Raw genomic sequence first — 14,721 nt, 5'->3', positions numbered from 1 at the left:
CCATGTACTAAACAACATGCACTCCAACAGCAGTCTGTTTAACAGGCATAATTTAAGACAGTGTTTTCATAGACACTACTTAATTTCAAAAGCATAAAACATAAAGTTTTAAATCTTTATCTTTCTACCCCTTCAGAACTTAATTATCAATATGCTAGAAATACAAACACATATCTTTCCCTGGAAATGAAAGATAATCAAGTTTTTTCAGCCGTAAAATAACAAGCATAGACATTATTTCTTGTACCGGTTGTAAAAGTTTACACTGAATGAGTAAAAGGATTAGTGAAACTTTATAATTTTGCTCTGTACTTTGTTGTAAGCTACCTTAAAGCTTCTTTTGTGCCGAATGTTGAATTATTATGATGAAATGGGGTTGGGGGGGAGTTATTGTTTGTCAAAAATGAGACACTATGAAAATTGGTGCAATCCATACTGCATTCTGTTCAGTCACTTGAAATTCCCTCCAAAATATTCCATGATCCAAGAAGTGGAGGCATTTAGGAACCACAGAAACTCGGAGCATGGTCGCGTAGTGCATAAAAGTCATCAAAGCTCTGCTGACTCAGTAACTGCAGAGCTACAAATCTCCTCTGCCATTAACAACAGCCTCCAAACTGTGTATCAGGAGCTTCATGGCATGGGTTTCCATGGTGCAGCTGCTCCTGTAGGTATAATGTGTAGGTAGCTCTGATGTTTTCATTGCAGCCAGTTCACTAACTCTGTAAATTAGATCCTTTTGCATAGCCCAGTCACTGTTTGTGCAGATGCTTAATTTATGTTACTGCAAGCAGTAGCTGAGTACTACTACTACTACTGAGAAAGGTTTTGCCTATTTAGAGAGCCTACAGAAAAGGGTTTTCAACCAATGCAAACATGCGTCTCTACATTCCTCCAAAATCCCATCTGCATGTTGCTCAGTGTGGGTGGTGGGTTGATCTAATGCTGATTGGTTGACAAATGGGCCGGCACAGGGAAGGGAGTGACAGTGGAGTTCATCAGGAGTGAGAGAAGCACAAGAAAAAATGTTATAATTTAGATTTTCTCCACTGAATGGCCAACAACAACACAAGCAAGAGTAGCACACAGACTGGTTGCACCACATATTTTTGACACTGCCCCCATCTGACAACAGATGCTCTCTGCAGGTAGATGAGCAGTCCGAAGCTGCCCACGGATCGCTAATAGACTGCCAATGTGCTACCACAGCTGAGCCAGAAATTCCCCATGAGGTTTGCCATACTTTCTGCAGTCTTTTCCTGAATTATCGGTGTCCGCACTTTGAAAAAAAAACCTCCACACTAAAGGAATAAAAGAAGGCAAAACAGGCAAACCAAAGCCATCACAATATTGTGTATTAAACTTCACAAAGTTTGATACTTTTAAGCTGGGAGGATTGTATACTTGTGTTTACAAACTAGCAACATCGTCTGTCTCACAAAAAAATTGAGAGGTACAAGCCAAAACAGTGCCGAGGAGATGTCACAACTGATGGCGCACCCTTCAAAAAAGCAGCAATGACTATATTTAAAGAGGTTTAAGCCTCTAAACCTGAACCAATGAACCATTCTGGTGTTAATATTCGGGACTCAAGCTGCACCTAGATATTTGGGAAATGACTATGTGTTGTTTGTCGGTTTGTCCAACAGTTTACCTGCATGCAACCTAGGCTTGCTCAAACGTGGGTGCGCAATGGTACTTAAACAACAAGCAGAAACCACAAAACATTTCATAATAAAGCTCTTCTTGGCAGATTTTGCCAATAAGGGACAAGAAGATGCCCGCTTATAGAGATTAAGTGTGTTTAAAAGACTGGTCTATTGCAGATGTAACAATGATGTTACAGTGCTCTGACTATGAGCTATTACACTTTCATAACACTAAGAAATTAAAGCCCTGATGTTCAGTGAAATGTAATTTTCAAGACTTAAGTTGCAAATAAATTACATCTTAAATAGAAACATTTATGAAGCTTCATAATGTCAGCTTTTATTAAGTTATGAGTTCTTTAAATATAATGTTGCACAATACTGTTATATCACAGCTTTCACAGCTTTGAAATATACGCACATACAGATTCAAAGACATCCCATTACAAACATCAATAACACACAGACACACGCGCACACAGCTCTTTCTCAAAGAGCCGTGTCTTATATGTGAGTGCATTCCCATGTCTTTTTTGGCTAGTGCAGTGTGTGTGTTTAATTCCAAATGACACTCAGCCTGAGAGTGGAAGATACGGGACACACAAACTGTGACACACACCAACATGCGCTGTTTAACAGCTCGCAGTGCAGTGGCACACACCTGCACGTTCACACACTCACCTGCACACGCGATTTCGGCTCACCTCGGCAAATTAGGAATGCAGACAGTGTCACAGGAGCAGGGCAGGGCACTGATACAACCTAATGTATCCTGGCACATTAGCCCTTTCTTGGATTGAGCATCCTCACCGAGTGAGACCCACTTTGCCATGCTACCATTTAACCGGCCACACACACACACACACACATGCTTGCCTGCATGAACACACACACATCCGTACTTTACTGCATATCCAATGTACTAATGCTCAAGTGGTAGTCATCCATAAATGTATCAGCGCACAATCAATAGGCAAAGCACATTTGTCTCAGATGAAAAACCATAGTCATATAAATTGAAATGAAATATAGAAAACTCCTCTTCCATCTGCTCTTCTTCCATCTGGCCTCCACCTCCTCTTCTGCTTTTTCTTTCCTCATTTTTCAGCTTTATTCTAAACTAATTTCATGCAATCTCATTACCCCATATTTGAGTGTCGCCCTCCTCTCTCTGCTTTTTCTTCTCTATTGTTCTAGCTTCGCACATATTTCCCTTCCTCCCCCACCTTTTTTCTCTCTGTTTCATCCCTTCTGTTCTTTGCTTTCAGGCTTTTTATTCTCATTCTATACATCTCTCCCTCTGTTTCTCCCTCTGCCTTCCCCCTTTAGTTGTTAATAAGAGTTGATTGGGAGCAGAGAGAGCCAAGAGGAGCTCCCTGGTGGATCAATGCCTCTAAATGATCTGTTCAAGGATCCCTTTAGAAGCTGCAAAACGTACTCTGATAGGGCACCGAAGCATGAAGACGCTCATTTCACATCTAACTCACTTCCTGATTTGCCCTCTGGGAGAGAGATAGGACTGCCGTTATAGGGATAATTTGTCCCAAAGCTAAATATCCCACTAACCAAGAGTGCTTAGACCAAAATGTCTTCATTCTAGGCAATCAATTACTGCCAAGGTGAGGGAGAAAATGATGAATTTGTTTAAAAAGCCCAAGCCGCCTGTGTGCGTGCTGTCTGTGACAACTAGATTGCACGACAGCTTGGTTTTGTTTAGGCTATGCTTATTTGATTGAAGACATTTTCCTGCGTCTCAAATTTACCGAGCTTCGACATACAAGATTTGATAACGCGGTGTAATGAATTTTAAATGTACTTGAGGTGGTACATTTGGAATTGAATTGATTGTAGCTATGGTGATGATAATGAAGGTAATGAAAAACACCGGAGGACGTGGCGGCTGCAGACATCGACAGGTTTACTTGACCACAAAGAATAAAATGGATATTGCACTGACTATTTAAAAATGCATCGAAATGTTTGATGGTTTACTGAAAAGATGTTTATACTTTTACTCTACAGAGCTCATTTTTGCCCTGCTTTTTAAAACACATCTGCTGTGCTCTTTAATAAGGTATTTTCTACTAATAGAAAGGAATTAAATGCAATGTCCTACAGGAAACAATACATTACATTTTATTTTAATTTAACTTAACTTAACTCATTGCCCGTTTAACTTAACTACTGAGTCAACATATACTCTGTCCTGCTGATATAAACATCCCAGAGCAATCAGCACCAGTTGCCATGTTTATTAATCAGCAAACAAAAAAATACCCTCCAACAAATGCAAACGATTCATTATAAACACACCGTGCATTATTTGAAATTTATGTCTATAGAAAAACAAGGCAGGGAAATCCAGAAGTGTAGAGAGGCAGGCTGCATGCTGTTGGTTTTAGTCCTCATCGGCATTTTTTTGACAATAACAAAAATATAGAGTATCTCCAGCCTCATCCTTTAAAGAGAGACTGTTTCACTTCACTGACTTCAAGATTGTAAACAGAAGTTCAGTTCTCTTATAAACAGCACTGGCACCAAAATATAAACATAAATAGAGCCTGTATTATAAAGGGAAAATATGCAGCCATATGTTTTTAATGTATTAAAAGTGACTAGCAGAGGTTGCTGAAAAAGGATGAAGGGGCCAGCATCTCATGCGTTTCCATATCACCTGCATTCTATGAATATTATAAGGGACTGCCGCAGTGTAGAAACTCCAGGATGAGCGTTTTAATACCAATAGTTTTTTTTTTCTTTAATAACTTGTTTCGGTTCATGATGCCAACCTCACTGATCTCCATGCTTGCTGAACTAAGTAGACACCTACAACAGCAATGTGTGCTCTCTACCATGATGACCTACTTCTCTTAAGTATCATACCACAAGGCTCATTCAAGCACGCCGACTGGAAAAAAAACCTGTGTTTGAAACATGCCTCGAATTCCCATAAATTGTAGTTTACCAAGCTTTATTAAAATAAAATTGGTTGCTATGTAAACTGGCATAACCAGAGGGATCATCATTGATTTTTCTGGCTTTAACAATATATTGTTTTGTTTTTGTTTGTTTTTTAAATGCCCTCTAGGATTATTTTTTTTCTTTTCACTGACTCAGGTGGTTTAAATCAGAAAAGCAATTGTTTCAGTGTCCTTGAGCAATATATGGAAACTCTAAGGAGTGTTGTTCTGCGACCTTTGATTTGCCTCTGAAGATGTGTAAACACAAAAATGTTCCAACAATCGCACAATTTCATATGGTTACATTGCACCGGATGACTACGCTAGGCAGATAGTTTCCTTTGTGCTGTGCAATCATACAGAAATTGTAGTAAATATTGATTGTTTTTCAGGAATATAAAGATTTTTCTTAAAACGTAAGACTTCCACAGTCTCATTTTACCACAGAAAGCACAGCTCCTCACAGATTCTGCGCATATCCCTGAGTCTGTTCGATTATTTTTTTATTCATGAAGAATGTTTCCTTTTTTCTGTGTCTTACAGGTTCTGGCATGGAGAGTACAGGGTGGCAGTGAACATTAATGACTATCTAGACATCTATTGTCCATACTACGAGGGTCCTCCATCCCACGGACGCATGGAGCGCTACATCCTATTCATGGTCAACCATGAGGGCTACACTTCCTGCCAGCACAGGATGCGTGGCTTTAAGCGCTGGGAGTGCAACCGTCCCACTGGTCCTGATGGGCCCCTGCGCTTCTCAGAGAAGTTCCAGCTCTTCACTCCTTTCTCCCTGGGCTTTGAGTTCAGACCTGGACACGAGTACTACTATATCTGTAGGTTATCAGCCAAGTAGAGTGTGTTTCTCTGTGTTTGGGGAGATTGTGTGTGTAGGTAAAGATGTTCGTTATCTGCGTGTGTGTGCGTGTGTGTGTGTCTGTCTGTCTGTTTGCATGGTATCCACGCTCCTGCTCAATTTGCATTTGTAAACAATATGTAAATATGCAATCAACAGAAGCTGATTGAGAGAGTTCTCAAACACAGCCCGCACAAATACACCTTCCATCTCTTATTCGCCCCTCTCACTCTCCCTCGCTTTATTTCTTAGCGCATCTCGCTGCTTCTGTCGAGATCATAAGTGGTGTGCTCGGCAAAGTGGTAAAAATGTCACCAGGCGTAGTTTGTAATCATTTTTATATTAGCTCTATTGATGTTTCTCCTCACTTCAACAAGTGATGTATTAGTATTACCCCCCTGAGACTACTTTTTTGAACAAAGTTTAAAAGCTATCATTCCCCCAGCAGGCGTGAGACATATAGTAGCTTCAAATTACTCTTAAACATTGTTTTCAACTTCTCAGTGTGGGATGGATTTACCGCATCCAGACTGTTTAGTGCAAAATCAGTTGGTAATCACAGAAAAGCAACATTAAATTGACTTTGGAAAGCTTTACTGTCAATGTTCAAACACAGGAAAGCACCACTTTTCCTTTTTTTGCTGTAGGAGCTGCAGTTGTCTGTTTTAGTATCCAAACCACCTGGGAAGAAATGTGTTTTTCACAGAGCGCACAATTACAAGGACACCAAAAGCATTTGAAAAAACGATGTATGCTGTGTTATGCTTTTTTTTTTTGCTTTCATTTGTTTGGTTGGCTGATTTCTTTTTCTTTGTCAGTCTCAAATGACCATACAGTCATTTGATGAGTTATGTAAACTCATCATTAGTTTTTGATCAGTTTAATTGTTAATAAGTACACGTCAGTCAGCAGTGTTAGGGAAAATACTTTGCACTTGCAGGATTCAGTTTGCCAGCAGATAACTATACTGGATAACGACTGAGGAAAGTCATCCTATTCGGGGTTTTTTCTGACTTGACCTTTGAGATTCTCTTAAGAAAAATCTTATTTTGTCCAAAAGATTATTTTTTTTACTGCGTGGAATTCTGCCAGTATGCAGCCTGACACGGGTCTCTTCATTTCTCCTTACATTATCGCTGCACAGTTGGCTGAAAAACTGACCTTGACCTTTTTAGCAGGAGATGGTGCATTCTCACCATGACTCATAATGGGAAGAAGGTCCTGTAGCACCAGTTTCAGGTCAGGTTATAGAGGGAGTTTTCTTGTCCTTGGATAGTGATTCTCATTTTACAGTGATATTGTCTTCATTCTGAGAGTGCAAGGAGACTTAAAGCAAAGAAAAAAAGTTAGATATAGATAGGCAGATTCTAAAACAGGTTTAGTTTTTTCAGGTTTTATTTCTCATGCAGTAACAGTAACTGTTTTGCAATACAATTAATATAAAAACAAATGCGCAATGCGAAAATACAACGCTTTTGCATTACTGAAAAGTTTGCTTTTAAGACTATTTGTAGGTAAAGAAACTTTTTTTAAATTGCTACTTGTCATCTACAAATATTTACCCAAGTCTATTGTCTGCACAACCACAAAGACACAGCAGGCGAGAGTCAGGGAGCTGAAGAGGCAACGATAACAGCCACCCGATGTCCCACTGCACTTTTCCCAGTTGGCACACATACACACAAGCACACATTCTTCTGTTTTCAGTCTCATGTAGGGATGGTTTGGGCCCCTCTAGTTAGTTGCTGACTATGGTATTGTGTTCACGGGACCCCTAGGGATAGTGTGTGTTCCACATGACTAGAATTCTTGTGAATGTGTTTCAATATATATTTGTGTGTGTGTGTGCTGCGGGGGGAGGCCTGGTCATGGGGGTCAGTTGTCAAGCGATTGTGAGTCCGTGAAAGGCCATGTCCATCATCTTGACTGGCAGGCGAACACACATTCTTGCCTCTCACCGTCACTCACATGCTCACATTAAACACACTCATGCACAGGTCAGTACTGATGTGGAACGACAACGTGCCGACCGTTTTAACCACCCGGCCTTTCCGCTAAGTGCCTTATTGTGTGCGTCCTCTCTGAACATACTTGTGAAGCACATATTTGATTGGCATTTGTGGTCATATCCATGAGAGTGCATCCCTGTGAGTGCACACTGGTGTGTGTATTTGTCATGGGGCTGACATGTTGACAGGTCAGCTCCACCCCTTGCTTCTCCCAGCTGTCATCTGATGAGGCTGAGTGGTTTTCAATGGGTTTTTAGGAGACTTTAGATTGTGGATGTGCTGGGAAAATGAGTCACTGGGTGAATTGGTGTGACTTTTAAAAATGACACAGGTGGAAATTGTTGGGGGTAACAAAGAAGAGGGAAAAAACCCTTCTAGCCCTTTTGCCTTTTTCAGTCAAGCCAAAACAGAAACGTCCACTAGGAGAACAAGCCTTAATGCTAGGCCCAAGTTCTTCTCCCCACTACAAGTAGTGTAGGGAGATAATCTGAAAAAAATTGATGGATAGGAAGTGGCCTATAGGTAAGGCCTTAAAGGGTAAAGGAGGTGAAGGTCAGAGAGAAAGATGGAGGGAGGAGTCGGGGGCTAAAAAAGAGGGAGGAGAGGGCAAATGAGGGGTCAGATTTATTTCCTGTGCACTGTGGATCTCGAACATGATTCTCTATGGGGTCACTACTGGGTTGTGGCTTCCTCAAGGGAGAAGGCCAGTAGGTCTCCACGCACACTTCTGCAACCAACTGTGCGTGTGCACATTCTTTTACACATCTGCGTATGTGTGTGGGTGGCTGTGCTCGTCAGCATGTATGACTGGTCAGAGACTTGGACACAATCTCCTTTAGGGTCTCCAGCTCTATTTCACATTGGAGCGAGGTGGGACTAAAAACCCAGATTCAATTTCATTTACTCTACTTTGAAGTTTGAATCACACTAACTTTTTAACATTTTTTTTCTTTTTCTTTTTTTTGGCATTCAATCTGGGCAGCAAGCTGGCTCAGTGGTTTGCACTGTTACCTCACGGCAAGATAGACCTGCGACTGTGGGGAATTTGCATGGATTTCCTTCCCCATTCCAAAGACATTCAAGCCAGGTTGATTTGAGAGTCAGTTATTTCCCTTAGGAATGTGAGTGTGAATGAATTTCAGTGATCCCTTACAAACTTGTTTACATTGCCTAAAGTGCTTAGTGTGTTTATGGGAGCACATAGTATGAGGACATAATATATGAAACTCTACACTTGCTTAAACTTCTAAACACTGTTAAGAAAGTAATAAGTTGCATTAATTACTGGATTAATGCTAAATTGTGACAAATGTTTAACATGTTAACTGAAAAAATGTATCTTTTGGAACATGTGATCTGACATATTCAGTTAAATTAAAGTTTTTAAGGGCACGCTGCGCACACCATGCTGAGATATACCAAGGTTTTGATAATAGCTCTGCAGGAACCACCTTGCTGTTACAAACATGAACTATGCTATCTTTGGTATTTTTCGTAGACTCAGCTAAAGAAATTATGATGTGTTTTTGATACAGACTGCTAGTAGCAAAGTGCATAAAGATACAAATTGAAATTGGTTTTTTGCTAAGTTATCTTTTATGTGTAGACACAACATCTCTGGTTTGTTCCTCAAGTTAGGTGACTTTTTTATGCCTAAATAATTCATTGCTCAGTATTAAGTGGCTTAAAAATAAAAATTCCTCTGAAAATGGTCAGGTACAAGGACTGAAAAAGGGTGGGAAAAAAAGGACAATGTCCATAGAAAAAACTGAAAGCCTTTTTAAAGGTCTTTCGAACTTTTCGAGGGGTTTACTACAAATGAAATTCAACACAGCCGGGCTTTCTTTGCATTCTTTCTTTCTTTGCACTGGCTCAACAAAACCCCAAATCCCATCCATTGGAGATCACAACAGTGGTTATCAACTTTCTCTGTTAAGCCGTTCTCTGTTTCACATGTCCTGTGACTCTTTTTCAACACAATAATACTGCTACAAATAAGAGAAAAGACTAATGCTAAGAAAAGCCATCTTTGGATTTATTTCACAGAGCAGTAAAATAAGCATTTTAATATGTGGGCATTATTTTATCGTTGCATGTCCCTTTGTGTTTCTGTTTATATCTATGGTCATCAAACCACATCTGTATTTGTGTATATATAGAGAGGTATCAAACCTCGTGATTTAGGTTAAAGGGGAGGTCATCATCAAAGTTACTGTCCTATAGCCTAATAAAGGAAAGTTTATTTGCAAATCAAAGTGATTTAATTCTACTGATTGAACAGGTATTTTTAGTGTGTGTTCTGTTTTCTAGTAGCTCCAGTTCCAGCAGTGTAAAAGAGACTTTTACAATTTTTTGCAATCAGGCAATTTTTTTTTTACATTTTCTGCATTAGGCAATGCACAGTTTGTGCACTTTTATTCAGTGATTTTAGTAGGGTAAGACTTAACAACTTGCAAATATAAAATGTATGCCACCAGCAGAGAATCTCAATTGCACATAAAGAATGCTGTAAACACGAGAATCAGTGAAAACGTGGCACTCCTAGCCAATTTAAAACCAAAACTCTGAACATACCCCAGCACAAGTTACCACAATGATTTAGCCAAGTAAAAAGACAGCCACTTTCGTGACACTGAAAACTCTGGCTTTAACCTCAGCATAGCTCACTAAGCCATTGATCACGCTTCACAGTACGCCCCTCTGGAGAACTATGGCTCGTGACAACTTCTAAAAGTTCTAAGAAAGTTTGGCTCCTTGGAAGCAAAGTCTAAAGAGCTTTAAAGTATCTCAAGACTTTCACACAATACTGTTGGTTCTTACTGGCTTGCAATATATCAGTTATATATAAAAAAAAATTCTGTCAAATCTACTTTTGGTTCACATAAACACAAAATAATCTTGTTTTTTATCTGGGTTATTAAATGTATTCGGTTTGCAATCAGCAGCAAAAATCACGTTATCTCTAAACTAATCTCCACTTTCAATGTCTCTTCTCACAGCATCTCCTCACCCAAACCATGTGGGGCGGGCATGTCTAAAGCTGAAAGTGTATGTCAGACCTCCAGGTAAGTCACGCTCTATCTACACACACACGCTCACTCACAAACACACAATGACATATACACACAGAGGTCCAGATTGGCTATCAAAGTAAAATTAGGGGGAATAAGAGGTCTGATAGAATGCCCCGGCAACAGACCTCGCTCTGATTCACAGACCGGCCAGGCAACACTTTAACACCTTTACCCACAGACACGCACGCTGAAAACACACACACACGCGCGCGCATACTGACACATTCACACATGCAAGCGCACACGACCGTGCGCAGACGCAAGCACACACTTACAGGCACAGAGAAGAGTGCATCCACATACACACACACATAAGCAAAAAGTGGCATACGCACTTCACATCAAATCACATCACATCACACTGGGTGTGAGGGAGACCTTCTGTCCTTGTAGAAAGAGAACAGAGCCAGCTGAAAGTGCTCTCTAAAAATGTTACCAAGCCTCAACATCATCAGACTTGCTTGAATCACTCATAGGAAACAGAAAGCAATCTAATAATAAACCAGCTGCATGCTGTAGAAGTTTAATTTAAAGATTTAAAGTTTTCCTAATGTTTCAGGTTTGTTTTTAAAGTTGACAAGGCAGATGATGAGAAGATGAGGGATGAATTGCTTGCTAAAACACACACCTTTGAAAAGTGCTTCCTCATAGGCAGAGCGCAGCGCTGACACTAGTGAGCCATGTTGTCCAATGATAGCGCTGTTTAAAAATAACTCAAGAGAAGCCTAGCGTACATGGGGATCAGAGTATGGCAAGCATTACATTATACTTGCGTTATCTTGAAAATCTACCTGTATGTCTACAAATGTGGATTCTATCCCCCCCCCCAGCCTAAACCCCACTAAGGAATCAAACCTGGGTAGTTACACGTCTCCCTGGATAATGACATGGCTTTGAAGAGCTTCATAAAAGAGAGTCAGCTTACACAGCTTTCCAGGTTCAGATCATTCCATATCTCGCTAAGGGAAAAGGAAATTCTCTCCTCCTTCATAATTACTGAAACAATGTACATTCTGTCGTTGCTCCAGCTCCTCTTTGAGTAGCTGTTAAAGCAATGTGTCTGACATTGCAGCTTCCATCTTTTCTGTGAAATGTTGTCATTCGAATGAGCTCTGAGCAGTTGTACATGTGTGTGAGTGGATGTGTCTTTGTGAGTGTGTGTGTGTGTCAGCCGCTCCAGATTCTGAGTCTCTGTGATTAAACTGTAATTAGGTTGGTTAAACCCCCTGCAGAGCTCAGTTGCCGTCGTCTTCTCTTCCTCTTCCTCCTTTGCCGCTCCTTAGCTGTTAAAGGATGAGAGTTTTGTGCTTTGCTGCTTGCTTTCCACCTCTCCCCAACTGTAATCGTTTCACTTGTCTACCATTTTTCTTTGGCTAAATCCACTCCCTCGTTCATTTGCTGTGTTTTAGATTGTTTTGTCTTTGTCTGTGCGTCCTCTCTCAGTTCAGATGTTTTGTCGTTTTTTTTCTCTTTCTCATTTCTTTGTTTCAGATGGGTCGGGATATGATTCTCCGGAGCCTTTCCTGACTGATGGAGGTTCAAGCTGGAGGGCAGGGTGCATGACCCTCTTAGCTGCTCTGGCCTCACTCTTCTTGGGACTCTTCTACTGGCTGTGACCCTTCTCTCCTTCTTCATGGAGCTCCCGCCCAGGGATAATGGGCTGGGCTGGCTGTCCCTCTCAATCCACCACCCCTCAGGGAAGCCCTCTGTCTCCGTTCCGCTCCCACCGCCACCTCAATACAACCACCAACCACCCCCACTGCCAGCATCCTTTATGGCCCAGCCACGGACACCCTTCACAGGCCTGACTAAGAGGGCTGGGTCTTAAGCTGTCTGGGAAGTTGTCGTTTATCTCTGGTCCCTGAATTCCAGGTGGAAAAGCACCTCTCAGCTGAAAAACACAAGAGAAATGTCTCTGCACTCATATCAGAGGGTCCTTTTGATTTGACTATTGACTCTTGGCCACTGATGGGGTAGATATCGCCATGGCTATGATTAAACTTGTCGTTCTGGGGCAATTCCAATCATGCAATCACGGCAGGATGCATTAAGCGATAGGCCTGGATGCACAAAAATTGAATTTTGCTCACATTGCTATCCCATCCTCAAACCAAGAATTGGAAGTGGCCAAGCTTGCATTGTAATTGGAATTCTATGCTATCTGGACCAATTCCAGCTGCAACAACAATAAGAGCAATTGCATAGAGGAGAGGAGCACAGTGGCTCAGGCTGTGCAGAAAAGAAAAGGGGAAACAATGCGAGCACAGATTTACATGAATACGTCCATATGGGAAATGTAATATTACACGTGTTGATATTTTCGGATCCAGTGTAGAGTCACTGCAATGTGATACGAAACTCATGCAGTTTTAGAAGAGACTCAGATAACTCATTTAAATGACAAGTATAACCATAGCCTGTTTCATTGGGAGGGTGTGGGGGTGTTCGGGGTAGGTTCGATGAGATGTAGATCTTCAGGTGGGATGTGTTCTGTCTTATTCGTGTTTCTAAACAAAGCATTTATCACAGCCTGGCCAGCACAGGCGTCTTCAGCACTGTCTAATGTTGACTGGGTCGGGTGACTTTTGGAACCATGATTTTCTCATGTATGAATGTACCACTGGTCACCCACCTCTTTGTCTTTCTGTATTATTATGACTGTGGTCACTTACAGTACCTTCTCTCAGACTGGCAGGATGAAATAGTCGGGGATTTGAAAAGATGACATGTGGGAGTTGGGGCGGGGGGTGAAGCAAGGATGAACGGAGGACAGGTGAGAAAAGGAGGCGACACTTAAGTTGCATGACCACTGTGAAACCTTCAGATCAATCTTGTTTCTAATGATGATATATATTTTTTCATGGGGAAAATCAGAAACACCCTGCTGCCGCTCCTTTGCTCTCCCTGAGACTTTTTCAGACATCAAAAGGAAAATTTAACCTCTCTCCTCACACGGTTTCTCCTGTCTGGCTTTCAGTCGTTGATGGATTAGCTTGGGCCCGGAGATAAATGGACCCACAGGGTGAAACTGACTGGAAATCAGCCCTCAGAGCCCAGTCCAGATCACAATGGACGTAAACACTGACTGAAGCTGGTCCTGGGTCTGAGGGTTAAACCAATAAGGGAAGCGCATAGACTGTGGCAAATGAGGCGAGATGTGTGTGTGTGTGCGTGTGTAAGTGTGTGGTAGCATCACAAAAAAACACATATGGGTGTATACACACACACACACACACACACGTATTCACATACACATGTTTAGTCTTTGATAACGAGACTGTTCCTCTGAGATGGTGGGAGCATTCATGGTCATGACTATAAAGGGAACAGCACAAAGAGAGAGCGAAGAGAGGAGGGAGGGGGGGAGAGAAAGCATGTGTGTATGATGGGACTGAGACCTCTTTAATGTTGGGAAGTGAACATAATGAGTAAGCACTGTGAACACACACCTGCATACACACGATGACCCATGTACAGATATACACACGTAAAGACATGTAGAAGAGCGAATGCAGATCTAGACATTTACAAAGACATGGCATGAACATACACACATGTACAATCACACACACACACAAGAAAACACAAACAAGGGGAAGCACTTCTTTCCCAACTTCATCTTATTTTTGTAGCATTTAAAATCACTGTTAATTACTCCTGTGTGGAAAGCAGTGATGGGGTATAGCCTGTGGAAGATTAAAAAAATGTGTCTTCTCTTCTTCTATTCCACTGATGCTGTCCTTCTATTGTTCTTCTTCTTCTCTGGTTTGTGATCCATGGTTGGTAGTGGTAGGATGCCTCCAGGGCTGAGCGTCATGTATGAGTTTGTCTCCTTTTCTGTTTGTTGTGTTCTTGTGGACGCTGACCTCAGTCATTAAAGTCAGTCAAAAGTAAACACAGAAGTCAGAGCAAGGAGAGAAACACACAAATAAAGATTGTCTTTTTGTCTACTCGGAAATCAAGCCAAGTGAGTGGAATTTCTTCAGTGGAAATGTGAATTAACTTTGTTTGTTTTTTGTTTTCTTCCTCCAAAGTGCTGATAATTGTATTCATATATATATCATACTGCACCTGGGTCTTTATTTTGCCCAGTCTATCTTCCTCTGACATCAAAGCTGTGGGACGGTGAGCAGTGAGCTCTGCCAGTCAAAGCATGAAATTATTCAGATGAAA

At 41.2% G+C, this 14,721-nt stretch overlaps 1 protein-coding gene across 2 annotated transcripts in view; it reads left to right on the top strand.

The window, feature by feature from the left end:
• The window catches only part of LOC134646014 (ephrin-A2-like), an 81,382-nt gene extending 66,882 nt beyond the window's left edge, over window positions 1–14,500 (top strand). The window contains exons 2-4 of one of the 2 annotated variants that reach the window (XM_063499674.1): window positions 5,153–5,445; window positions 10,474–10,539; window positions 12,040–14,500. In XM_063499674.1, the coding sequence (XP_063355744.1) occupies window positions 5,153–5,445; window positions 10,474–10,539; window positions 12,040–12,164 (484 nt within the window). In that variant the 3' untranslated portion in view covers window positions 12,165–14,500. Of the gene's footprint in view, window positions 1–5,152; window positions 5,446–10,473; window positions 10,541–12,039 lie in introns of both variants that reach the window. The other variant, XM_063499675.1, reaches the window with a different exon arrangement.
• Window positions 14,501–14,721: the final 221 nt, after the last annotated feature.

Source organism: Pelmatolapia mariae, linkage group LG16_19 (assembly GCF_036321145.2).
Source record: "Pelmatolapia mariae isolate MD_Pm_ZW linkage group LG16_19, Pm_UMD_F_2, whole genome shotgun sequence".
Lineage (NCBI taxonomy): Eukaryota > Metazoa > Chordata > Actinopteri > Cichliformes > Cichlidae > Pelmatolapia > Pelmatolapia mariae.
This window is presented reverse-complemented; position numbering and strand designations above follow the sequence as displayed.